The 27,822-nt window shown below is 37.6% G+C and overlaps 1 protein-coding gene and 1 pseudogene across 7 annotated transcripts; one reads left to right on the plus strand and one right to left on the minus strand.

Annotated features, from left to right (window-relative positions):
• Positions 1-271: 271 nt before the first annotated feature.
• Positions 272-26,610, minus strand: LOC308554224 (general transcription factor IIH subunit 2). 6 transcript variants are annotated; one of them, XM_081131182.1, is made up of 17 exons: positions 25,761-26,610; positions 23,466-23,887; positions 21,135-21,223; positions 19,821-19,898; positions 19,461-19,497; positions 19,167-19,253; positions 17,417-17,467; positions 17,037-17,091; positions 12,553-12,658; positions 11,366-11,456; positions 11,108-11,195; positions 10,205-10,312; positions 8,691-8,754; positions 6,893-6,996; positions 5,998-6,100; positions 1,831-1,870; positions 272-512 (listed from the first exon to the last, which is right to left on the minus strand). In XM_081131182.1, exons 3-17 carry the CDS (start codon positions 21,188-21,190, stop codon positions 393-395), a joined length of 1,188 nt encoding a protein of 395 aa, XP_080987308.1. In that variant the 5' UTR covers positions 21,191-21,223; positions 23,466-23,887; positions 25,761-26,610; the 3' UTR covers positions 272-392. The 6 variants fall into 6 exon arrangements, with proteins under 6 accessions (XP_080987308.1, XP_080987312.1, XP_080987311.1 ...); XM_081131186.1 differs by lacking the exon at positions 25,761-26,610 and having other exon boundaries at positions 21,135-21,275; positions 23,466-23,503; XM_081131185.1 differs by lacking the exon at positions 25,761-26,610 and having other exon boundaries at positions 23,077-23,476.
• On the plus strand, positions 1,885-3,577 carry LOC308554226 (ferritin light chain pseudogene; annotated as a pseudogene). Its single transcript has one exon. The product of its transcript is annotated as a ferritin light chain pseudogene (transcript).
• Positions 26,611-27,822: the final 1,212 nt, after the last annotated feature.

Below are 27,822 nucleotides of genomic sequence, written 5' to 3' on the forward strand. Positions count from 1 at the left end.
GAGTTAGGGTTGGGGTTGGGGTAAGGTTCATTTTTGTGTTATGGTTAGGGCTAGGTCTACGATTTGGACTAGGGCTAGTGTTAGGGTTAGGGTTATGACTAGTGGTAGGGCAAGGTTAGGTTTAGGGCGAGGGTTAGGTTTTGGATTAGGCATAGGACTTTCGTTAGGGTTAGGGTTAGGAGTAATGGTAGGGCAGGGTTAGGGTTAGGGCTAGGATTTGGGCTAGGGTCATAGTTAAAAAAAAAGAATAAATAAATAAAACATGTTTTCTTAGCAAAATGTTTCTTTAATGATATTTTCCTTTTGAACAGCTTGTCATGTTTTAATTGGAGCTTCCTGTAAAGAATCATTTTATTTCCACTTGCAAGTTTTTTTAACATGTTCTATTGGAATCAAATTCCTGAAGGAGTTGGGATATTATGAATACAGCCAGGACAACAGTGGAGATAGTCATGAACAAAAACGTCACAGTCCACACAGAAAACATTTTGGCACACAGTGCAAACACAGACCTGCAGTGAAGAGAAAAGAAAATTTAAAAAGCAGTTTTCAAACGTTAAACAGATTATACGTAGAAGACACTAAAATTGCTTTGCTCATTTATATTTCTTATCAATTTTTCCCCACCTACATTATTATTTCCAATGTACTATGTGTTCTCTAAGGTGATTATTTTTTCCAAAAAAAATTCCTTAGAAGTGAAGGAATAACTTTGCGTCCTTAAAGTCTCTTCTATCATTGGACACTCTCAATATTTCATTTTAAGTAACTATTTGGGGAAGACACATAAGCTTGTATTTAGGGATAGTTTTGAATGCTTAGAGAGGTCATCTGACTGATTCAATTAAAAAGAGAAGCACTGTGGGGGTGGGAGGGTGGAGGTGGAAGAGGGTACAGGAGCAATAAATTGTGATCAAAAAATAAAATAAAGAATTAATTAAATTTTTTAAAAGGAGAAGCACAACAATTAACAGATTGTTATTCCTAGCAAATAACCTCACAATTGCAAAAGTTATATTACCCTTTTAATTAAGCCCCTAAAGAATATGGCAAAGGTCACATGTAAGACAAATAATTACTAATTATTCTATTAGTAATAATTAGCACAGAGAGACTTGTGCTTGGGGTAAAACTTCCAGAGCAGCATCATACACAGATTCAAAAATTATTAAATCTTAAGCAGCATAGAAGTAAAGATGATATGTTCTTAAAAACTGTCAAATAATTCAAAAAGTGATTCCAGTGAGGATGAAGCTCCTGGCATCAAAGAGGCATGGAAAAATTAATGGAAGTGTTTTATGAAACATGAGAGTAAACAAGAAATCCTTCCCACTAACATGTTATATAGTTTATAATGTAAAGTTTTAAATATTGACATGTAACTAAATTAAGAAAAAATTAAAACTAGACAGTTACCTTACTTGTGTCTATATAAGTTTATACATTCAAATTGAACCCTTTCAAAAAATTTTAAAATATTTTCTCATAGGCAAACCTTTGGTTTGTGGCCACCTTAAGTGGTAACTTCACTTCAGAATGGGTTATGAAAGAACTTAAAGCACAATATGGAGAAACAATGTTTACCACTTCCAAACTAAATGAGGTTTAGCTTGCAAACTAAAGACTGTTTAAAGTACTAAAATATCTTTGTAGCAAAATTAGAATGCAGAATTACAAAACAACTGTTTAAACTACTGTGCTCCCATTTTATCTCTATCTACTGTTATTAAACTGAGAAATAACCTGATAGAAGTCTGGTAATCAATAATCTACTGAAAACTTTTAATATTTCTTGCACAATATTTATTATTTAGAGAGCCATGAACTTACATGTTGGTCTTTCAATTCCCCCTGACATCCATAACAAAATCTGAAAAAGTTTAAGAATCATTTTGTTTAGGATTAACTCATTAAAATAGCTCAGCAAAAGCTCAATAACAAAATCCTTTAATTAATAAGTAATCTTACAATTAATTTACACATGACTTTTAGGCGAAAGAGCTAAGAATACCAGTAATTTAAGAAAATTCCACAGTAAGTCCAAAGTCACCTACCAGCTCCAAATTTTACTTTAAAAAAAAAATTTATTTTCTTCAAGGAGGAAGTTGATCCTAGTGATTTTAGCACATGCATTAAACAGGAAACAATAGTGATGTGTAGAATTCACTGTTTTCTAAATGGAATTTTAAAACTACTGCAACATGTTATCTACAAAACTCGCTTACGTCATGTGAACAGAATCACAAGTTTGGTTTTGGTACTTTTATTCCTCTTTGTCTTCAGTTGTACAGTCCTTCTAAATTCAAAATGAGGAGAAAATCTGTTCTATACCAAATTATCTAAGTAATAAATGTTATATTTTGAAAATGTCGAATAAAATATTAATTTTATTTTCGTCAAGGTTAAACATGAGCATGCTTCTCAGTTGGGATTATACAGGGAATTAAACCCTACAGAAAATAATGAGTAACTATTTTTCACCTCTCCCAGAGATAATGGACAGGTATAATTCTAGAGGAACAGGAGAGAACTTAATTTATTGCATAGAATAAATGCTTACAGGCTTAATTTTCAAGGAATCATTCTCAAAACTTATTACAAAAAAATAACAGTTCCCTGCCTATTCACCCCCACACTTCCAGTTCCCCAGAGCAAACACTTTCAAAACTTTTGTCTGATAGTTAATTATGCTTATAGTGCTCTCGTTTTTTCATAGGCACTGGCTATGAACTGCTAAGATTCTTTTCCAACCCTCTTGAACCAATAACATGTACATGCATAACTAATGGCATTCTCAATTCTATGTCGTTAAATCATTTTAGATAAAAGAATAGTAAAGATTTAGGCAGTGCCCTCGGCGGTCCCAGATCTGTCTCTTGCTTCAACAGTGTTTGGACGGAACAGACCCAGGGACGCACTTTCTTCCAGCCTCTGACCACCCTCCAACATCTTTTCCAGTTACCACCTCCGAGATCAGTCAACACTGTTTTTCAACTTTAACTCCTTATTGCTGGGCAACTATGAGCTCCCAAATTTGTCAGAACTACGTCACTGAGGTGGAGGCTGCTGTCAACCACCTGACCAACTTGCATCTGCGGGCCTCCTCCACCTACCTCTCTCTGGGTTTCTATTTCGACCACGACGATGTGGCTCTGAAGGGCATGGGCCACTTCTTCCGCGAGTTGGCGGAGAAGAAGCGTGAGGGTGCTGAGCATCTCTTAAAGATGCAAAACCAACGCAGTGGCCGCATTATCTTCCAGGACATGATGAAGCCTTCCCAGGATGAGTGGGGCAAAACCCAGATGCCACGGAAGCCACCATGGCCTTGGAGAGGAACCTGAACCAGGCACTTTTGGATCTGCATGTCCTGGGTTCTACCTGTGCAGACACTCATCTGTGGGACTCCAGGAGAACCGCTTCCTGGGGGAGGAGGTGAAACTCATCAAAAAATGGGTGACCACCTGACTCACCTCCGCAGGCTGGCGGCCCCCAGGCTGGGTTGGGCGAGTATCTCTTTGAAAGGCTCACCCTCAAGCACGACTAGGAGCACTGGAGCCCAGAGGCCTTTGAGGGGTCCCCTCTGCATTCTCCTGGTGTCTGGCTTTTACCTGAGCCTCTCCCCAAAACCCTTGGCCATTCTTTTAACCACCCTGGAGCCTCTCCCATGCACTGGACCAAATGGAAACAATACAGTTTTTGCAGCAAAAAAAAATAAATAAATAAATTTTAGTTTATTATGACTTTATAAACATATTCATCTGAGACATGTAATATAACTTTTCCTCTCTTTAAAACATTTTCCTTGCCCTGGCTGGTGAGGCTCAGTTGGCTGACCATCGTCCATGCACCGAGAGGTCACTGGTTTGATTCCAGTCAGGGTACATGCTGGGGCTGTGGGCTTGATCCCCAGTAGGAAGTGAGCACGAGGCAGCCAATCAGTGTTTCTCTCTCACTGATGTTTCTATCTCTCCCTCTCCCTCTAAAATCAATAAAAACATATATTAAAAAATCATTTTAAAACATTTTTTCCTAGAGGTGATTATTGTAGTTATTCATAAGCTTAGTTTTCTATGGAATTACCATTACCTCAGCCCCAACCTTTCCCTAAGAATTCTAGACATCCTCCCATTATGTTAAACTACATCAGGGATTACACAGTTGTCATCGTTTGGGGGATATCTCTCCTGGAGCATTCTCATCTTCTCCAAACTGGACTGATCGTTCTCTGTGCCTGACACACAAACGTCATACTGGGGTATCCCCTTACCGTCACTGTAGGCCTTTGTTTAGCTACTTTTGAATTTAGATAGATACTCCTATTCTCTTTCAGTCACTCTTTCTCAGTTCCTTTGAAGCATCTCTTCCACAACATCCTCTGAAAGTCTCTTTTTGAGATCTTACAAGTCTGAAAATGCCTTTACTCTGTGGCAGGATAGTAAGAACCTAGGAAAATCCTGGGCAAGTGGATGGGGAAACTGAGACCAAAAAATTTAAACAAGGTCAAACAGTTTGGGCAGCTTGCAGCCAGCTTTTGAATTGTAAGACCTTATCTTCCCTGGCCAAGGCCACTTGAGAGCAAATGGTTTATACCCTCCTCCCTAACCAGAGAATACATAGCTTAAATCACCCTGGCCTGGGAAACAGAGAACAAAGACTCAATTAATGCCATTTGTGCAGCTAAACCCAAGGACAGATGAAGTTGGGGAATAAATAACAAAAACCCCATTAAAGACAGACCTAAGATAAAAGTAAAACAGTAAAACAGACCAAAGAATAATCCAAACTCCCCTATACACTCATTTTAATGCATCAGCATATTAAAAATGCTCCTGGAAAGCGGATGAATATTCTACTGAAAGCCTCCCCTAAGTCTCACCTGCAGGGGGAAACAATAAAAGGACCCCAGGACAAAGGCAGGGTGGGCTCCCTCTAGAGCACGCCTGTGCCCCTTCCCGGGCATGAACTCTTTATTTGTAAGGGTCCCCACAAGACTTGCAGCCAGGGGAGTGGTGGGCAGCAGCAGCTCAGCCAGGTTCATGCCCCATCCTGTCTCCAAGATCCCCTTTTCCTCTGACTTCCCAGTGAGCTCACAGCAGCCCCGCCCAGGCTCACTTCTTTCCTCTAACATTTCTAGGGAGCCAAAGCAGAGCACCGCCTAGGCTCTCCTCTGTTGTTTCTTCTACCCTAATTTCTTCCTTTGTTTCAGTGTCCCCGGCATTAACAAACATACTCTCAAACCCATCTGGACTTGACTGTGAAATTTTTCCTATACGAAGTCAAGAACCCACACACTACAGGCTGGCCTGAGACAGACCTGCTCTGTGCCAGACCCTGTCTTGGCTCTAGGTATGTAGCTTAGATTGCTAACAGTTTTTCACTCCAAATTTTGGAAGAAATTGCTCCTTGCCAGCATCCAGTGTTACTGATGAGAAACCAAACAATATTAATTCCAGATTATGTGACCTAATTTTCCCTCTCCAGAAATGTTTATAGTATTTTGCTGCATAGTCAGAAATTTCATAATGGTATCTTTAGTGTGGGTCTGTTTACCTTCAATATGTTAGAGGCCTGACAATCCCTTTTAATCCAGAAAGTTTTGCCCTTTAATAGAAAAATGCCCTTCAATTTTTCTACTTTTCATTTGATCTTTCCTTTATTTTCATATTATTCTGATATTAGACCTTCTGGATAAATCCTCCAGGTTTATATCATGGAAATTAACAAGTGCTAAGAATCAGGGCCTTCTTTTTCTTTTTGGAGAGCTGGTTCACTATACCACCACTCTTACTATATACACAGGTGGGTTGAGGGAAACTAATAGGTTTCTGGAGATCCAGATCTATTTAGTGAGTTCTTTCAGTCATAACCAAGGCATTACACATCTCATTTTCTTTGTTAGAAGTAATTTTGCCCAAGTTAATGCAACTTTTTAAATGTAGTGACAATGTATTCTAACTTTACCACTTTTAACATATAAATGAATCAAAACCCATATACCTTTCTCCATTATGTTCTTCTAGAAGAATTTCTTGAAAAGCATCCAAAGGAAATAAATGATGGTAAGACCGTGCCAAATGGGGAGCAGACACCAAAGTAAGACCTGACACATAAAGCAGAGAGACATATTTAACAGCCCAAACCTCATAAAGACAGTGGCTGAAATGTCAAGTGATATAACTTAGGCTAAATATTTTCAAGTTTTTTGTTTTTTTTAATTGTAGCTATTCATTTCTTCAGTTTACCTGTGGCCATAAAAGGAGGTTCTAGGATAGATGTGACCTCTCTTTGCCTATTTGGTCACTTATAAATAAAATTCTACAATTCTATTAATTTAATTCCCTATTCTTCTTATATATATTTACTTTATGAAGTTAAGAGCTGCAAAGTGTCTACCAGATCTGCTGCATCTCCTTTAAAGAACATGCTTTATTCAGAAAGAGAATCAAGATACTCTTCTGGAATGCCATGTTTATTCTTGGAAACAGAGTACAGGGCACTCAATAAAAAAAGTAGTCTAGCCCAGCTGGGTGGCTCAGTTAGTTGAGTGTCATCTTATACACCAAAATGATTGTGGGCTCAATCCCCCAGTCAGGGCAAATACCTAGGTTGTGGGTTCCCTCCCTGGTTGGGGCATACAAGAGGCAACTGATCAATGTTTCTCTCTCACATCAGTATTTCTTTCTCTCTCTCTCTCTCCCTTCCTCTCTCTCTAAAATCACTTTAAAAAAAAAATCTTTGGGCAAGGATTAAAAAAAAAAAGTAATCTATATTTTTTCTCACATTAAATCCAGAAACACAAGCAGAGCTCAATATTTACATTTATTTTAAGAGCAATATAGGTGAGAAGTTATTCAAGATTAGTTTACTGAATAATAAACAGTTGGTTTCTTACCACAGATTTTACATTCAACAGGAAGCTCACAATACTTTGCCCGACACTGTGGACAGAAATAGCCTCCTAATGTAAGTCCTGGCTCAGTATTGCTATCCAAATGCCTGAGGGGAAAAACATTACTTTAGAAACATGATATACAAAAATGTAAACAGTTAGAGCAAAAGGAAGTATGCTACCTTGATTTTTAAATCTTAAAGTTGTTTCATAGCTCACTTATATTCATTTTGGGGTTTTTTCCTGTCTGTACTTTTGAATAGTTTCCATTAATGTCTTTGAATTCACTAATCTTTTCTTCAGTGACTAATTTGTTGTTAAATTTTTCCTCTCACACGCTGTATTCTTCATCTCTAGAAATCTGATTTGGGTCTTTTTTCTAACTTCCATATCTCTTATCATGTTCATGTTCTCCTATACTTTCCTGAACATATGGGGGGGGGGGGTGGGGTGTGTGTGTGTGTGTGTGTGTGTGTATGTGTGTGTAAAATAGCTGTTTTAACATTGTCTACTAATTCTATTAATTGTGTTATTTCTGGATATGTTTCCATTCTCTGATTTTTGACTCCTTATTATGGGTATTTTCTGACTTCTGTGCATGCCTGGTAATTTTTGATTAGCTGCCAGATATTGTGAATTTTGCTTTGGGGTGGTGGATTTTTTTGTATCCCCTTAAATATGTTGAGGCTTTTTCTGGAATACAGTTAAGTAACTTGGAAATAGTGTGATCCGTTCAAGACTTGCTTTTAAGTTTGTTAGGCTGCCCAGAGCAGCTGTTAGACTGGGGTTAATTTAGTTCCATTATTGTGGACTCTGTTCAATCCTGTTGTGTTAACAGATGTCTCCAAACTGACTGGTGGGGACATAATCTATTCTTTGCCCCTTGTGAGCTCTAGGGATTGTTCTGCCTGCTCCTCTCCACTGGCTCTTTCCCTGGCCCCGGTAGTTCACTCACAGAAATGTGCTGATCAATACTCAGGTAATGACTCATGGGAAAGTCTCTGCAGATCTCAAGAGCTCTTTACTCTCTACTACTCTGACCTACAAAATAATAGCCATTTCAGCCTCCCCTAACTGGGCTTTGTCTCTTCAACTGAGCAAGACCTCCAGGCTCTGTATAGGTTTTCCTTCCCTGTACTGCAGCCTGCAAATTCTCTTTGGACAGTAAACTGCATAGGGCCCACCTCACTTGTTTCCCTTCTTTCAGGGATTATTATCTGTATTGCTTTTTTCCAATGTCTGAAAATGGTTGTTTTATATACTTTGTCTGGTTTTCTAGCAGGAGGCAAGAGTGTAAATCCAGTCCCTATTATACCTTTATAGCTAGAGACAACAGTCTTATTTCCAATTTTTAAGAATTACTTTCTTTAATTTTGTTTTATAATTACATAAAATGTAAAGTTCCAAAGTTAAAACAAGGTATATTCAGAAAAGTCTATGGTCTAATCTCATTGCCTTTCTCCATACATCACCTAGGTAAACTTTTTTTTTTTAGTTTTCACTTTTGATTTCTAATACTATTTTTCTTATTTATATAAGCAAGTATGTATATCTAGTCAAATTTCCACCCTCTTAGATAACTGGTAGCATACTACACATTGTTCTCTATCTTGTTTTACTTAGTAATATATCCTAAAGATTACTGTATAGGAGTTTATAGAAATAGTCCTCATTTTTACAGCCATTGTATTTCTTTTACAAAAGCCATTATATTTCAAGTCCATCTTTTTAATTTATAACTTATAGAAGAGAATTAAAGATATGAGAACATCATCGCTGACGTTTCCAGGTTTTTACTTACGCCATGCTGAAAGAGGGTTTTGCATCTTGATCAGACAGAGAAGCAACAGTATGCTGAGGAAATCCTTCATAGAAGACAATGTATTACTTTCTTTTTCCAAGCAAATAACAAAATTCTAGGGCTAGGAACCTAAAAATGTTCCTACTACAAAGCCCACAAAGTTGTACAAAGGTTCTCTCCCCTGCACTTCAGATATGTCTATTAGCATGGTCAAACTGACTGTAATTCCGGGTTACAAGAAAAGTCAAAAGTGGAGGAAATGGGAGAAAGGTCTGTCCATACATATAGCCTCAGCTTCTCAAGTTCATATCTGTATTTTCTAATTCAATAACAAGTAACATATACTGCTTATTAAAAAGAAAATGTCATTTTTAAATAGTTTCTGACATAATGGAGGAGTCTATTGCATAATCTACTTTCAGTTTATATAAAAAATACATGTCTGTGTTTAAATTTTTGGAATGCACAAACCTAGGTAGTTTGTTTTTCATATATATTTTAATTTGAAGACAAATCCAAGAAATCATAAACAAAAAGAGATTTTATTACATAAAAATGTTAAACATATCTACATATCAAAACAAAAAAAAGTAAAGGACCAACTGAAAAAATATTTACATCAGGTGACAGAAAATGGGTTGATATTCCTAAATGACTCTAACAAATCAATTTGAAGAATAAATTATTATAAGATAAAAGAAGAGCTTTAAAATGGGCTAAGGAAATGTATCAATAAATCAAAAAAGATTAGCCAACATCGTATCTAAAATGTATTGAGTATTTATGTCAAGCATTATTCTGAACGTTTCATCTGCATTAACTCAATCCTGACAACACACAAGATAGATACAAATCTCATTTATAGATGAGGAAACAGGAAAGAGCAGCTGACCAGTACTATAAATGGCCCAAAACAAGACAGAAAAGCATTCCACTTCACTGACAGTTAAAAAATGTATATTAAGCAAGAAGATTCTTATGTTTAAATAGTTATGTCTTTTTCAATTATAAATGTAATGTTCATTATAAAATTTTTAGAAAATAAAGGAAAAAAAATTTTTTAAATGATGCAAAACCCAGCATTCCCCATCTTCCAAAAACAAAATCACATTGAGCAATCTGATGTACCTTCCTGCAACCTTCTGTCTTGCAGTTTGTATTACAGATTTGATCAAACAGTACCAAGGATTTTGCAGCTTATTTGTTAAATTTCCTAATACAAGGACTTTTCTATAAATGCAGTGTCTTTATGCCTTTCACACCTTAACAATAAAAAAAGCCAGTAGTGTCCTCTGAGTAATAATAGGACTACAAATGGTTTTAATTTTCTTTTTACATCTCTGTATTTTCCAAAATTGCTTCAATAGCATAATTTTCTCTAATTATAAAACATTTAAGTTAAAAAAAATCTTAAATGTTAAAATAACTTGTGCAAATGAAAACAGAAAATCTAGTTTGAGCCAACATGTATTTTTTAAATGTCTATGTTAAAATAACACAAAATAAACACTTACCCATACGAATCAGTGAGCATTCAGAACTTGAGCTGGCAGGAGGAGGGCTAACATGATGTGTCAGCAATTCTTTGTAATGACTTTCATCTAAAATAACATGGTATGTGCCTAACAAGATGAGAAGCAAAAGAAAAGAAAATCAGCTTTCTAGACATAATAATGAATTACATCATTTCCATGTATTTCTGTAAATGTTTCACTATCTAAACTATACAATTTCAAAATAAATACTTAAGTTAAATTATCATTTTTCAAAAACCTTATTTAAATAACATCTTTATATTGACTTTTCAAGGAATAACTATAATTACAATTAAAGCCAAATTATAAGATCTTTTTTTTTTTTTTTTTTAATGTATCTTTATTGATTTTAGAGGAAAGGAGAGGGAGAGATAGAAACATCAATGATGAGAGTCATTCATCAGCTGCCTCCTGCACGCCCTGTGCTGGGAATCAAACCCACAACCCGGGCACATGCCCTCACCAGGAATCGAGCCATGACCTCCGGGACCCTAGGTTGATACTCAACTGCTAAGCAACGCCCAGACAGGCAAGTTATGAGATCTTTACAAAGTATTACACTTAATGAAATTTCAAGCTTTTCAAGAGTTATACTGCTTCCTCTGAATACTGACATAACTTCTGAAAATTTCTTGCATTTTGAGATATCAACAAAATCAATAATATATTTAAGATGACTACCCATATTTTGGATTTCAGGACATGAATTGATTTAAGTTTAGTAGCTTAAAAACAGGTTAATGAAAGAGATTCTGTAGAACTTGTCAAATCTTTGAAACTTGGAATATATTGCTTTCATAATATGAAAAAAATCCTGATGTAATTCATTGTTACTTCTTACATAGTAAATATGAATAAATATTAAAGAGTCTAGATATATACCACCAGTTTCACGAGCAAGTACAGTGCAAACCCGAACTTCTGCAGACAATCCAATAACAGACACTCTAATTTTAGTTGCCTTTAGGGTCTTCATAAAATCCAAGTAAATGGACAGTTTTGGGGGAAGAAAAAAAAAGCATTGAACAATTAATGTGTTTGAAAAATAAACAGAATGCTCTGAAAACTAGTAATAAATTCACTACACAATTTTCTTTAGAGTTGTAACTTTGGTTTTGATTATAAAAGTATTGGATCTACCTTGATAAGATCATAGATATTAGACGGATCACACGTTGTGAGGCTGCTAAAGATGATTAGGACTTCTCTACTTGTATGTCCAGGCATGTGTCTAAAGAAAGATAAAATACATTCCAATTAGGTATAACAAATTACACTAATGAAAAATTTACCCAAAGACAGTATACATGTTTTATACATTTAGACTATAGAATTTCTCATTTGTTTCAACACTGCAAAGGAATGAATTGAAAACTCTTTTAAGTTCTGGGGATAGATAAACAAGACTGACAAAGGTTCCTGACATCATGAAGCTTACATTCTAGTAGATTTGCTTCATACAGATCTAAAGGGTACATTGCAAAGTATAACAATACCAATTGCATCAATTTTAAGGTGTATGTATACATGTGGCTTGACAACAGTAATGTACTTCTTTTTTTTAAGTCTATAATTTAACCTCATGGTGATTCAGTCATAATAATCATAAACATTAATTTTTATGTACCATTTAATTAAATGATGGCCTATGGAATTTTAAGATGTGATAAGCAGTTATCCTCTATACTAACTAGAGATTTCTACCCCTTTAGCATCAATTTTATTAGTTTTTTGGAGCCTACTTGCTTATATCTTCATTGTTAGGCTCTCAGCTTTCATTTGTGGATGTAGCTATCGTGCCTACCTTCATTACAGCTACTTCGAAACTAGAAAAATATCTATTATATAAAGGTATAAAAATCTGAGTCAGGACAGACTAGCCAGGGACAAAAATATATAAGCTTTAACTATACTGAATACTTAATCTCGCGTGTTATGGTCTACATAGTTGAACTTGTTGGAAAAGAGTACTATTATTTACAAATCACAAATAAGCTATTAAAAGTCAATAAATGCACAAAACCTCACATTATCATACCACATTAAATTCCATATACAATCAATTTTCAATAAAATATTTTTCATCAACGTATTTCTTTTGTACTACTAAAATTGCTACAATTTTAATTGTTTTTCTAAATCCTCGCCAATTAAAATGTAAAGTAAAAATTACTAACACCACACTAAACATCATAAATGACATTACATATTTCACTTCATAATGATTTCATTATAGCTGGTTTTATAGAGAAACATATTAACATATCATTTCAACTTATTAAAAAAACTTTGAGATCAATTATATGTAATAAATGGAAAACACTAACTTTAGAGTTTGCATAGCCATGTTTAAGGAGTTATAAAGAGATGGCTCTCCATGGCAGGTCATATCTACAGCTTTCTTCAAAGATGTTATGTGTTTTCTAGGGTTTCCTAAAATAGAAATGGAATAATTTAATTTAATTTATTTAATTATTTTTTCTTTTTTAAATTATAGTTTACATTCAATATTATTTTGTATTACTTTCAGGTATACAGCATAGTGGTTAGACAATCATATATTTACAAAGTGTTCCCCCTGTTAATTTACTTTTAATAATACTCTATTTATACTTTACGGAAACTTGTGTCTCTCCAAAAATTTACATATTTATGTTAAAGAACAGAATCCCTTCAATTTATGTTTTTAGCAACATACACTTTTATCAGCGATATTTGTTATATAATGTCTCATTTCATACTAAAAAAAAAGAGTAATCCTCACTTAATGTTGTTGACAGGTTCTGTGACTTTAAGTGAAACAATATAAAATGAGACCAATTTTACCATAGACTAATCGATATAAACAAGAGCTAAGTTCCTATGGCATCTCATCAATATTATAATGAAATGATGCTGAACTTGATGTTATTCAAGAAGGACCTGCTGTACAAATAATATTTTTATCCATTTGCACACATTTTAATTAATATTAACCTAGAGTGCATAACTTTTTACTTTAAATATTTCCCTATTTCATCATTTTTAAGACTAATATATGTTCACATTTTAACATCTCTGAAATCGCAATTTGTCTTACCATCGCTGGCAGCCAGCAGCATTGTTATGACAGCTGTCATTGCCTGCTCATGTGGGAACCTGTGAATGGCTATGGATGTGTTGTTGCTTTAAATGCATTATGAACACTGTGCCTTTCATGTTGAGTTTAACTGTGATTTAAAGTGTTTTTTAGAAAAGTTATTAATACAAAAGGTTAAATCTTTATGTAGACAGGCATGGAACAGAGCAGTGAGGTGTAAATTTATTACTAGTGAACGCCTGCAAGTCTACATTTTTCTTCAGGAGAAAAACCCAAGAGCTTTATTAAACCTAAGAAAAGAGGGTTTCCAAAAATAGACAAAGCTGTGTTATCTTCTGTTATGGGAAAAATAACTAAAAAGGTTAACATCTGAAAAGATTCTATATCTCAACTCAAGTAATGCAAATGAAGGGAGCAAAAACTGCCAAATTCTTTAGAATAATAGTTGACAAACACATTAAATCATCAAGAAGCTGGAATGAATGAGTCACATATCATTTGACCTTGTGTCAAAGTTTAACTGCTAGTGTTTCCTTTTTTAAATCCTCACCCAAAGACATGCTTAGAGAGAGAAAGGAAGGGAAGGGAGGAGGGAGAGGGAGGGAGAGATAGACAGACAGACAGACAGACATCAAGGGGTTGCCTTCTGTACATGCCCTACCCGGAGCTCACACCCACAATCCAGGAATGTGCCTTATCTGGGAATCGAACCGGCAGCCTATCAATGCACAGGACAAAGCTCAACCAACTGAGCCACTCTGACTGGGTGGTGTTTCCTTCTTGATGGCTCATAAACTAAAGGTATCTCACAAATATTAAATCTGAGAGTCAATCTGAGAAATATGGTATTCTTCAGATATTTTATCCTATTTCAACACTGTCTTCATATTAATTAACAATAACCCAAACCTTATTAAATTGATTTTATTGTATAGTGTAATTCATCAAACTACCTACCTACTACTGAACATTTATTTACAATTTGCCACTATTACAATTACTGTTAAAAAAGGTACATTTGTAGTGAGGTTTTTTCTTCTTTCATAACATTTCCTAAGTATAACTCCAAGGAACAATCATTTTTATGACCTCTCCCTCCCAAATAGCAAGCAATATATTCTTGTTGAAACTTCATTTTGCTCATTTAAAATACAAACAATAAAATGTTGCTAAGTGGTTTGTTCTTGATCACTTGTTTGGCTATCCTCGTATGAATTATGTCTTCTTTGTCCATTCATCTACTTAGAGCTTCTTGGTTTTATTTATCTGAATAAATTTTAGTATGTATGCTGCCAAAGTGAGCACAGAGTAAGTTTTTTGTTTAAGATTTAATAGATTTTATTTTTTAAAGAAGTATTAGGGTCATAGCAAAACTGAGCAGAAAGTACAAAGAGTTCTCATACACTCTCTGCTCCTGACACATAACCTCCCCTACTATCAATTATCAAAAATGTTAGTTAGTTACAACTGATGAACCTACATTAACACATCATTGTCACCCATAGTTTACATTAGGGCTTACCTTTGGTGTTGTCCATTCTTTAAACAGAATACATTTTAAAATATTAACCATTTGCCATATTTAATATATACTGCAATTATTTATTCTTAGCATCACAAAATTTTAGAAATGAAAAGTACCTCACTAAGCCCAAATCCCTCATTTCATAAGTGAGAAACAAATCAAATAAGGTGAATGATTTGCCCAAAGACATATGCCTACCCAGTGTCAGGACCAGCACTCACACCTAGACCTCCTGGCTCTCTATCCACTTCTCTTTCTACCACATCATACAAATATTTTTTTCATCTCCCACTGTACTGTGAGTCTGAGAAAAAAGCATACTGCATTACTATCAGTGTGGTTTATAGCAGTGATTCTGATCACAGAGAGAGAGTACCTTCAAGAGGTCTATGAGAATCTCCAGAGAATTTGTGATCTCTATGTATATGACTTCCTTGGCACACACAGTAAACTGTTACTAATTTGGGGGTAGTAGTAGGAGGGTTGGCCCTACCTCCTTTCCCTATTGTATAATAACCTTCCTTAGCTCATGAGATTCTGATGAAGCTGACCCTGATTCCACCCTCATCCAGGGACAAGCATGTAATCCAGGCCTACCAACAAAACACTTCATTCTCCTGTCCACTCTGACTGTTCATGGACAGGCAGACCATAATTAGTAGCGTAAATAAGAGTCCTATCTGGGACTTGTGCTAAAGCTACAGACTACGAAGGTTATGTAGACTTGGAGTATTAATGGACATCTTTTCAGCTCACAAAAAACTATCAGAGAATGAAGCAAGGCAGAGCTAGCACCCCTAGAAACAATTATATATGAAATCAGCCCACCTTTAATACATGGGCATGTAATTTCCCTTTTGTGCCTAATCTAGTTTGAGATTTTTTTGATTACTTGCCACTGAGTTTCCTGGATGACTCCAGGTTGACATACATTTTACTTCTTACTGCCACAGTGAAAAACAGTTAGTGATAAAAGTACGTCACTTTCCTCATGTGTACTGGTGAGGTTCCTCATGTGTACTGATGAGGAAGAGAGGTTGAGAATGACATTTAAGCCCGGCTTGGCATGGCTCAGCTGTTGAGCATCGACCTAGGATCCAGGAGATTGGGGTTCGATTCCCGGTCAGGGCACATGCCCGGGTTGTGGGCTAGGCAGCCGATCAATGACTCTCTCATTATTGATGTTTCTAGATGTTTCTATCTCTCTCTCTCTCTCCCCCTCTTTTCCTCTCTCTGAAATCAATAAAGGTATGTTAAAAAAAAAGAAAAAAAAAGAATGACATTTAAGGGATAGAGTATTTCACAGAAAATAAAATGAAACTAGTGATGTAAATTTATAACACATATACGAAAACAAATAAAACCTGCCATTATCTTTTAAAAGTCTAAAATTCAGTTAAGCATGCCATGAAAACAAAAAAAAAACTGAATCATTAACAATAACTACAATTTACTTTTTATATTCTTTGCTCTTTAGAGGTTTAACTTGTAAAAAATTCATTTTAGCTTGGACAATGTGGCTTAGTGGTTGACTGTTGACCCATGAAGCAGGAGATCACGGTTCGATTCTCAGTCAGGGCACATGCCCAGGTTGCAGGCTCAATCCCCAGTGGGGAGCATGCAGGAGGCAGCTGATCAATGATTCTCTCATCATTGATATTTCTCTCTCTCCCTGAAATAAATTTTTTAAAAAATGAACATACTTTTTTTTTTTTTTAATATATCTTTATTGATTTCAGAGAGAGAAAAGGAGAGGGAGAGAGAGAGATAGAAACATCAACGACGAGAGAGTCATTGATCAAGCCCGCAATCCAGGCATGTGCCCTGACCAGGAATCGAACCCTGATCGCCTGGATCCTAGGTCGACGATCAACCGCTGAGCCACGCCCGGCTGGGCAGAACATACATTTTTTAAAAAATTATTTTTAAAATTAAGTGGATTTTCTGAATGGTTACAACAATTTTAATACTTTGGGGATGAATGTTTCTATCTTACACATACATATTTACTTTCATTGTGATACTATTCACCACTGTACAGAACTCAATTTAAAACAGTTCATCTCAGACACTAAGTTTAATAGAGTTTAATAGAGAACATACAAGAAAGCCTAATTTTACTTACTAGGCAACCTTATAAACAGGGTTACAAGGTTGGGTAAATAAAGTCAAGTCCTTGAGTCCTGTAAAGGTAATTTTATGCATACCTGAGAGTTCTGTCAGTTTTTCAGCTCTTTTACTCTTTGTCACAATAATTCCAATCTAGTAATAAAAATAAAAATAATTATTAATTTAACAAATTATTTCTTGGTAAGAATGTACATTAATATAAATTAGTAATTACAGAAGGAGTAAGAAACATGTGAGACTTTTTCTCATGATAATTTTGACATAAATTTAGCTGAGTTCACTGTACATAATTTAACTTTTAGAGTTATCTTGCTTTTCATTGACAAGTATACCAAAAACTGGTACACAATCTGAATCACTTAACAATTCATAGAATAGATGCCCAATGTTTTAAAAATAAATTCATTTGCAGTAATATCAGGAATCTAATTCTGAATTCTGTCGCTTATTTACATACCTGACTAATAGGATTTTGATCAAAATATTCCTCTACGAAGTATTCCAACAACTGTTCAAATAAAACAAAAAGGAAATACTAGGTAAGCGCAAAATAACAACCACAGGGAAAATATTTTGGGAAACCCATTTATCAAGCATGATTTTTAAGTTTACAGATTTTCAAAAAATGTTCAGTAGGCCCAGCAGGCATGGCTTGGTAGTTGAGCATCAACCCACGAACCAAGAGATCGAGGTTCGATTCTGGGTCAGGGCATATGCACAAGTTACGGGCTCGATCCCCAGTGGGGGGCAAGCGAGAGGCAGCTGATCAATGATTCTTTCTCATCATTGATGATTCTATCTCTCTCCCTCTCCCTTCCTCTCTCTGAAATCAATAAAAACATATTAAAAAAATAATGTTCAATAGTAAAAATGTTAAATAAAATATGATAAAATTTAGCCCTGACCCAGGTCAGTTGTTTGGAGCATTGTCCTGCATTCCAAAAAGGTTGGGGGTTCAATCCCTGGTCGGGGCATGTATGGGAGACAACCTATCGATGTTTCTGTCTCTCCTTTCCTCTCTCTCTAAAATCAATAAAACATATTCTCTGGTGAGGATTTAAAAAAAAGACAAAATTTAAAATATTAAATATTAAAATATTAAACCTGGATTTGAAATGGTAAGTGAGAACATAGGTTTAAACTAGGCCTTAAAAGATGGAACCACTTGTACATGTAAGACAAACAATCTAAATAAGGAAGAGATCCAATGAAGACAAAAAAGGAGAATGAGCCAAATTAAGGATGGGTTTTGATAAATTAGGAATAATCTGAATATATTTATAAACTGAGGAGATTGATTCAAGTAACTCAAAGGAGAAAGAAGATTCAATAAAGAAAAGGAATAACTGACAAAACAAGACACTGACTTAGGGTAGGAGGGTAGAAATGAAGGGCATAAACATAGTAGTCCCCCCTTATCTTTGGGGGATACATTCTGAGATCCTAAAGCCGCAGATAGTTTTCCCTATACATACAAACCTATAATAGAGTTTAATTTACAAATCAGGCACATAAGAAAATAACAAAAATAACTAATAATAAAATAGAACAATAATAATACACTGTAATAAAAGTTATGTGAATGTGGTCTCTCTGTCTCTCTCTAAATATCTTTTATACTGTGAATACAGAATGGATACACTGGACAAAGGGATGATTCATATTCATGTCAATGTGGCAGGACAAAGCAGGACAGCATAAGATTTCATCATGCTACTCAGAATGGCATGCAACTTAAAACTTATGAATTGTTGCCCTGGCCGGGTGGCTCAGTTGGTTGGAGCATCATCCCATACACCAAAAGGTTGTGGGTTCGATTCCTGATCAGGGCATATACCTAGGTTACAGGATCAATCCCTGGTCAAGGTGTGTACGGGAGGCAACCAATCGATGTTTCTCTCTCACACTGATGTTTCTTTCTCTCTCCCTCCTGCCCTTCCTCTCTCTCTAAATCAATAAAAACATCCTTGTGTGAGGATAAAATAAATAAAGCTTGTGAATTGTTTATCTCTGGAATTTTCTATTTGATATTTTCAGACTATGGGTGACACGGGTAACTGAAACTGAGGATAAGGGGAGGGACTACTGTAATTAGCTATTTTGGTGTATCATTTCCCTAAATGATCTGGTAGCACTTCTACTCAGCTATAGTTTGTATTAACTCAAACTCAAAATAAAAAGATTGTATTTTAAAATTTTTCTTTTACCTTTAAAGTACATGTCAGCCTATTTGGCTTTAAATCTTGGTCTTCCATTGTTCTTGATCCATCTACTACCACATAAAGATGGCGCATCTACAAAAAAGAAATACAAAGAAGGAGAATTTTCAAATACATTTTTGACCAAGTAAAAATGGCATTTAGTACTCACATAGTCTATACATATATTTTTAATATGTCCTTTTAAAAGGTCTTTTGTTTCACTATTGTTTATTCTATCAAGCCAGAATGTTTCTCGACCCCAAAAGAGTTCTGTGCCAGTAAAAGAAAAAAATAACATACCATTCCAAGTCGAACTTGTCCATGGTGCTCAAATACTCTGTTAAAATTATACAAACATTTTAATGGACTACCACATGATACCCAAAAAAATCAATACAACTTTTTAACTAACCTACTTTTTTTAGTAAAATAAATTATTAACTTATGGAATCTACATAATTATAGGCATTTTGGATAGTCCCTAAAGACCCATTTCCCTGCTAAGGCACTAAGTTGCTGGTTCCTTCCCCCTATTTAGAAGGTTACAGGTCAGTTTTCTTGAAACACAACTGAAATTAAGTACTGTAAAGTGGGTTTAGATGGACAGAAAGGCTTAAAGAAATATTTTATCTTTTGTAACACACAAAAACGCTTACATACCTTTTTCTCTTTGCTTTGAACAGGATATCTTCTATTGTAGCTTTAAGTGACCCTGATTCATCTTCTTTAAGAATCTCCCTATAAGTAGTAATTACTTGTTTAAAAAGATAAGCTAAAAATTTATTAACCCAACAGAAATGAAAACACATGTCCACATAAAGATTTGTATGTAAATGTTCACTGGTGTATTATTCTTTTTTTTTTTTTAATATATCTTATATTGATTTCAGAGAGAGGAAAGGAGAGGGAGAGAGAGAGACAGAAACATCAATGATGAGAGAGTCATTGATCAGCTGCCTCTCGCACGCCCTGACTGGGGATTGAGCCCGCAACCTGGGCATATGCCCTGACCGGGAATCAAACCCCGATCGCCTGGACCCTAGGTCAAAGCTCAACCACTGAGCCTCGCCCAGCTGGGCTGGTGTATTATTCTTAACAGCCAAAAACTGTAAATAATCTAAATGTCCATCAACTGACGAATGGATGACTAAAATCATGGTATAACCGTATAATATATGTCACCAATTTAAAAAAATGAATTACTAATACATGCTACACGAATGAATCTTGAAAAATAGCATTTTTTAAAAATTGATTTTAGAGAAAGAGGGAAGGGAAGACGGAGAGGGGGGAGAGAGAGGGAAACACTGATTTGCTATTGCACATATTTATGCATTCACTGTTTGCTTCTTGTATGAGCCCTGACGGGACACCAAACCTGCAACCTTGGAGTACTGGGATGATACTCTGACCACCTGAGATACCCACCAGGGCAAAACTAGCATGTTAAGTGAAAGAAGCCAGACACAACTGACCACATGTTATTACATTTCATGTAAATGATTATATTTACATGAAATGTCCAAAAAGGGCAAATCTATAGAAGCAGAAAGTGGATTTGTGGTAGCCTAGGTCTAGTGGTATAAACTGAATTAATTGTAAGTGGGCATGAGGGATTTTACTGGGGTGGTAACAATATTCTAAGCCCTGGCAGGGTAGCTCATTTGGTTGGAGTCTCATCTCAGTAAGCAGAGGTTGCGGTTTGATCCCGGTCAGGGCACATACAAGAAACCAGTGAATTAGCATAAATGAGTGGAGCAACAAATGGATCTCTCGCTCCACCTTCTTTTCTCTCTCTAAAAATCAATTAAAAACTGATTTATGATGATGAATGCAGAACTGAACAGATTTTCTAAAAATCACTGAATTATGCCCTGGAAAGAGGTGAAGTTTAACATTTGTAAAATATACTTTAATAAAGTTGTAAAAGATGTCTAAAGGAGAAGAGAAACACTGTAATAATGCTCTACTCACCATGTTCTTTCATAGCCTCCTTCCCATCGCTTAGTTCTTTCAGGTTCTTCATCCATTTTTTTCTTAAATGTATAATATTATTCAATATCCTATAAAAACCATTGCATTGTGAATTTCATAAAGATATTTGTCACCAAATGCCTACAATTAAATTTGAAAAGTAAAGAGGGGGAAGTAAACATACAAAGTAAAAAAAAAAATCAGAATGCAAGGTCATCTTACATTCTTTCAAATTTATTCAATAATTGTTATTGGGTGAAAATACTTTACAAAATCCTCAAGGAACTTTTTCCCATCCCCAAGGAATACTAATATTTACATACAAATTTGGCACCAATAGAAGTTATCTTTTTGTAATTTTTTTAAAAAACAAAAATGAATTATAGCTGTGTCATAGGACAGGACCATAGATTGTAAGAAGTGGGTACGGGTATAGATAAAACAAGATTAGCTACAACTAATGGCTATTATAGCTGAGTGATGGATACGGTAACTCATTGTACTACCCCTCCATCTTTGTGCATGTGTAAATTGTTTCATAATCAAGTTTTTAAATGAAATTTATTATTATTTATAAGTGATAAATGCTTATGGCACATAATTCAAAAAATGACACAATATTAAACCTACACTGATCTCAACTATTGAAAGAAAAAATAAGGAAATACTTATTAATTCAATAAATATGACAACTTCAATAAATAGGACGATTTCAATGAACAGGTGTTATGTGGATGATAGGATTAGGGGTGACTGGTTTTTGCTTCTTTATCCTGGTCTGTATTTTCAATATGAATGTGTATGTCTTTAATAATGAACAATAAAACAGGTAGTGGGCAGAACCTATTAACTGCAACCAAGTAAAAAACACCCCATCACACCCACACCTTCACCCTCTCCAGTGAACTTCCTCCCCTTACTCCACACTCCTTTTCAGCTTCCTCGTGAATAAATGAAGGCTCAAAGGAATCCCAAGTACCAAGGCATTAAGGACAAAACAAATCCCATTTGTATTATTGTTGCTATACAACATACATTTAAAAATTTAAAGAACTGACCTATAAATGGATTTCTGGAATCAAAATCTATTGATTGACAAGTTGGAGACTGTCACTGTTTTCTGTGGCACCTGCTATAATTAGGCACTATTTACTAAAGTCCTGTGTCTCTCACTGAAATAACAAACCACTCTTGTTGGGAGAGATTCATGTTTCAGGAAACCTGGTGATCCACTCCAATGTCCTCAAGTAAAGAGAAATGACTTAATTCTAACTTCTGCACTATTTCAGTAACTGCGCTGGTGCCTTGCAGGTTTAATGATGTGTGGGAACGCAGCATACAAGGACTAAACTGAACATTTTGGTCCTCCATGCAAATGTTTTCAATGTTTTTAAACTCAAATTCTTTTAAAAGGGGCTACTGCCATCCAATACATCAAAATGTATTTTATTTTTAGTTTGTTACTTTGAATTCTCTGAAAGTTCAGAAACAAAGCAAGAAGCAGAAACTGCAGGAGGGAACACTTCTGGCTCACGCCCTACAAGGACCTTGTCATTAGAGCTGCCTGCACCAGGGAATTACAGGGACAGGGCAGGTATTGGCTAAGCTCCCCATAACTGCAGACGTCCAAAGGGAAGTTGGATGTTTACAATGCATGCTGTTACCAGAGAAGGGGGTTACGCATCCTGGAGAGGGATGCACTTGGTGACCTCTTAGGTCATTACCTCCAACTGACCTCTTAGGTCAGTCATCTCCTAAAACTTCCCAATATTTCATCTTCTTAAAATAGCACTGATCTGTTTCCTGGGAATCCAACCCCAGAAAAGCCACTCTGCCCAACGTAATCCTGTCGGTGTGAATTCTGTCACCTGAGCTCAGAATGCTACCTGCAAACAAATGAGATCTGCGCCAAACATCCCACTGATGAAGTTTCCCCTCAGACCTGGTCCTAGCGAGCGCTGTGAGACAGGCAAGGGCGATTACTGTCCTGTTTTTCAGGTGTGGAACTCGAGGATCAAAGGCTGGTGACTCTCTCTCGAGGACACATGCTGGAGGCAGGTCCCAAACCCGAGCCCAGGATACCATTCCCCAAACTCGCGCTCTGCCTTAGGGCCATTCCCCAGACTGCAGCCCCAGCGGCTCCCACGCAGCTCCCCGCACGGAAACTGCCCTCCTCCTTTTCTCCAGGCTCCCCCACCGCCCCATTCCCTACGACGCTGGTCGGAACCACCGAGCCTCCGCCGGGGAGAGGGAAGGGCCCGCCGGCCGCCACGCTCCCCAGGCTCCGGACCCGCGCCTCGGCTCTGCGCTGGCCTCCACCCGCGGACTCACCGGTCCCGCCCGACGCCGCTTTGCCCGGAAGCCGCTCTGTCCGGAAGCGCCACCCAATCCGCTCTGAGGGCGCCTCCAAAGTCCTTCCGCCGCGCGCGGAGGCGAGGCACAAACGTTCCGACTGCTTCAGGCGGAGGTTGCCGGAGCCTGGGGATCTCCGCCTGCGGCTTCCCGGGAGCTGATCTCGGGCGCGCGGGGGGACCTACTGTCCCCCTGCCCGCTGACCGAGAGGCGGGAAAGGCGTCGTTCCGTCTTGGACGGTCGGAGTCCCGGTAGCTGTCGAACTGAGGAGCATGACTTTGTTTTATTTCTACAGGGTTGGCATGAAGAACTCAGACCGCAGCAGCAGCAGCAGCACCCTGCTGTTCAGGCAGCAGGTGTTTTCTTGAACACCAACTTTGGGCCCGAGGTCGTTCCAAGCACTGAGGACAGAGCAGTGAAAAACTGGCAAAAACCCTTGACCTCATGTACTTTTCCTTCTACTATGGAGATAGTTATCAAGAAAAACATGCTCTATCCAACGGTCATGGTGGCAAAGAGTAAAACAAAGCGTGGAAGGGGAGCGGGTTGCAGTTTTAAATGGCGTGGTCAGAGCAGCTCCGCACCAAGGCGGCTGAGCCAGGATCAGAAGGCGGGAGGGAGTTCACCCCCTGATACTAGGGAAGAGCTCTCCGGGTAAAGGGAGGTGCAAGGGGAAGAGCGTGTGGTGTGTTAGAGGGGCTGCCTGAGGAAGCAGGGGGTGAGTGGTGGCCGCAGAAGTCAGAGGGGCGGGTGGTCTGAGCGTGGTGAGGACCTTCGAGGACTCGGACGGCTGGAACTAGTGTAGCAGGGCAGTGCAGCTAGTGAGAGGCGGCTGCGTTCACAATCTTGGTAAGTCTGGGTGTGTTATGAACAAGGAACCAATGACCCCGAACGTTTTTAGTTGAGCACCCGAAAGGCTGATGTTGCAGTTCCTGAGGGATGTGTGTGCTTAAGACCAGATCCGTTTTGGAAGAGTTGTTTGAGATGCCTACTGATGGGGGCAGAGATGTTGATCGTGCTCTGTTAACCGCGATTGGGAGAGGCGGGAGGGCACCTAATAGGAATAGGACCATAGTTGTTTAATGATCATTCACCTTACTAACTATAGGTATGAGGTTTTTCTTACAGACCCTGGGAAACTGGAGGATGTGCTGCGAGAGGCAAAACAGAGCTGTAAAAAGAGGAGACACTTTGGGGCCTGCACCGGCCCATTGCCCAGAAAAAAGAAAAAATATGCATTTCAAGAACAGACAAGGGCAGAATGCATTTTGATTTGGTTGCTGTGCCTGGAGGCTGAACCCCCATCCGGGAGTTTACTTCAAGAATGCCGACCATCCTCAGGTCCTAGGAACTGGCAGAACTGGGTTTTCACACCATTGAAAATTAACTACCCTGTTATCAGACTTCAAGATCCTGGAAGGAGACACACAGACCACAGACCCTGAGGACATCCTCCCAACTCCGCCCCCCCTGCACGCAGCCTTTCTTCCTTGTGCCCTATTTAATCAGCCAGCCAGTAAGGGGGGGGGGCAGAGCAGATTTTATGTGGACAAACCCCACTTCTCTCCCTTTTTTTGCTGGCTATAATGGAATGTTCAAATGATTCGACCTTGTCTCTGCTTAATTGGCTGAAGTAGCGACAGGCAGCCCAGACCCATTGTGTCCGGTCTCACTCATACGTGTGGAATTAAATACTAGCAATTCCCACAATTGAGAAATGGAGAGGCAAGGCACCCCCAGAATATTTGAAAAAAAGTTAGGCCCAGGAAAGGAAGAGCAGAAAGGAACTACAGGATCTAGAGCAACTTTGTTTCCCTGTTAGCACATGCTTCCCCTCTGTTACCTGTATTGCTTTACTGGCACCAAAATCTTCCCATGTGTTCTACCCCCTCAAAAACAAATAGAAGCCGTCCTGCACAGTAGTAGAGAGAACAGGCCTGGATTTAAAATCAGGCTCTGCCACACTAGCTGGGTGACCTCAAGCAAGTCTATAAAATGGGGAGATCCCGCCACCTGCCCTACAGGGTTTACACATCACATAGCAACTCCATAACTAGCTCCTTTTATTCGTCCCCAGAAGACAAGGTGTTATTGTTCAGTGTTGGGAGCGTTATCTTTAAAAGGGAGAGGAGCGCCCCAGCCTCAGCCGGTGTGGCTCGGTTGGTTGAGCGTTGTCTGGTGCACCAGAAGGTCACTGGTTGGATTCCCCTGGGCTCCATTCCTTCCCCAGTGCCACCGCTCACCTTCCACCTTTGACTCCTCTACAGGACTCACCCCCAAACGCCACTCTTCTTCCTTCCTTGCTTCCATAACCTCCAAGCTTCCTTCTCTTCCTTTCTCTTCCCCCGTTCTGACTGGCCACCCTGCTCCAGTCTGAGGCGGGACGCGTTACTGCAGCACAAACGGCCACCACCCCACGCTCCAAGTTTCTCACTTATGTTTACTGCCCTGAAAACTTTTTTAACGGAAAACCAGGGAAGGACAGAGGACTCCCCAGTAAATTTAAAGTGTACTTGTGGAGAGGAGGCTGACTCATTCAGATTTCAGCAACTGTAAAGTTAACTCTCCTCTGTACAGATTTTAATTATAGACCTGACTCAACTAGGAATGGTACTAAGGCAAAAAGAAATATGCATAAATCCATGGTAATACCTTGCCATAATTATGACACAATATTCTAATCATGTACAAAGTAGTAGAATAAATGACCTCACCTAGCCAAATGTTTCAACTTGTAAAAGTATGGGACAACTATAAAGAATGGAACAATTTGTTCTTTGCCCATGGGTGGCTGGACACAATCCAGAGAGTCAGGAAATTCATGAACAGCTTGGCCAGTGGAATCCAGCTGAAATTCAAAGTGTGCAAATTAAAAGACTAGGAGAAGTGAACCTGCCTATTCTAATACTTAGATGGAACTTAAATCATTCGAGAGACTCATTAAAAACCTTCAGAATTGCTTGTAACAGTATCTAATAATCCTTATCTTGATATGTATTCTTTTAAAGGATTTGTTCATTTATGAACAGTCACAATGCCAAGACTAATGCAGTTATGTCTGGAATTCAGAATTTATACCCTAAAAATGCTGCACCCAACACAGATGAAGCATATAGGGGATTGGGATGATACATAAACTTTTAAGGCAACATTTGCTTTTTAAAAGCTTGTTTAAAGTTCCATCTTTGGGAAACAGATGTAACCGGTCATATTTATTATTTACTTTCTGACAAGGACTGGTCTAAGTCACACATTAATTACCTTCATATAACTAGATTAGGTACAAATATCTCTTTTTCAAATAAGCAAAATGAGATACAGGAAGACTAATTTGCCCAAGGTCACACAGCAAGTAATTTAATTGTGTGTGTGTGGGGGGGGGGGGGTAAAGCAAGAACACAGGCAGGAGAAAGCAAGCAGGTTCTTTGGCAGCAAGTAGAGATTTTTTTTTTTTGGAACACCCTGCCACATTTATTGCAGTCACACACACACAAATACCCCCTAGTGCTGTGTTGTTTTTTCATTCCAAAGTGGCACTATTTTAACACAGTGTTTTCTAAAAACTACCCAAGATATTTGGGCATTTTATTCATGAAAACTATTCCCATTAGAAGAAATGTTAACAACATGAAAGACAGGAGGAGGGATGAGATAATTTTCCACCTAATTTATTTGTGCTTTCAGAAAAGAGAGATTACACGGTGAGTGTAAGCAGAACCATGAGCTGCCAGGAGATTGAGTTTGAATTCTTATTTCTATGGCTGAGCCTTTAAAATGTCCAGTTGAGATACTTGCAATCCTGATGCTGAAAAAGGATGTGTTTATGTTAGGACTACCTCTGAGCCCCCTCAACTGAATCAGATCCCTGGGACCATGATTAAAGATCTCTTCTGCCCTGACCCTTCTTTACACATGCATACCCCCATTCAGGTCATTACAGATACCTCAGATATTTATATGAAAACATTTGATGTTATTATATGTAACATGAAATGTTACATTTCAAAATTAAAATAGGACATTTTATTAACATCAGATAGAGCAACTCCACCATATCCAACCAATCAATTTATTAGGGAAGTCAAGCTAGAATGGGAGTATAGAACCTAGTAATTAAAGATTCCTAGTTTAGTCACTTGCTAGAATGTGATAATGGACCCATTAATCCATCAGATCATTAGTTTTCTTTACTGTAAAATGAGAAATGGTTGCAAGGCAATAGACTATTGTAAGAAATTAAATATTTCATGTATGTATGTGTGTATATACAATGTAACTTTTACTACAAATACTAAGACTTTATTTCAAAAAATACAAGATATGCCCGGCTGGGCGT

The sequence above is a fragment of the Miniopterus schreibersii genome, assembly GCF_964146895.1.
Source record: "Miniopterus schreibersii genome assembly, chromosome: 3".
Classification (NCBI taxonomy): Eukaryota; Metazoa; Chordata; class Mammalia; order Chiroptera; family Miniopteridae; genus Miniopterus; species Miniopterus schreibersii.

Bases quoted from the DNA above. Each gene is read 5' to 3' on its own strand.
- LOC308554224 (XM_081131182.1), bottom strand. From the start codon at position 21,190: ATGGATGAAGAACCTGAAAGAACTAAGCGATGGGAAGGAGGCTATGAA. The intron at 17,092-17,416 runs GTATGTAAATAA...TTTTATTACTAG, and splicing joins ATCAAAATCCTATTAGTCAG to ATTGGAATTATTGTGACAAA. The intron at 6,101-6,892 runs GTAAGAAACCAA...TTTATGTGTCAG, and splicing joins TGTTGAATGTAAAATCTGTG to GTCTTACTTTGGTGTCTGCT.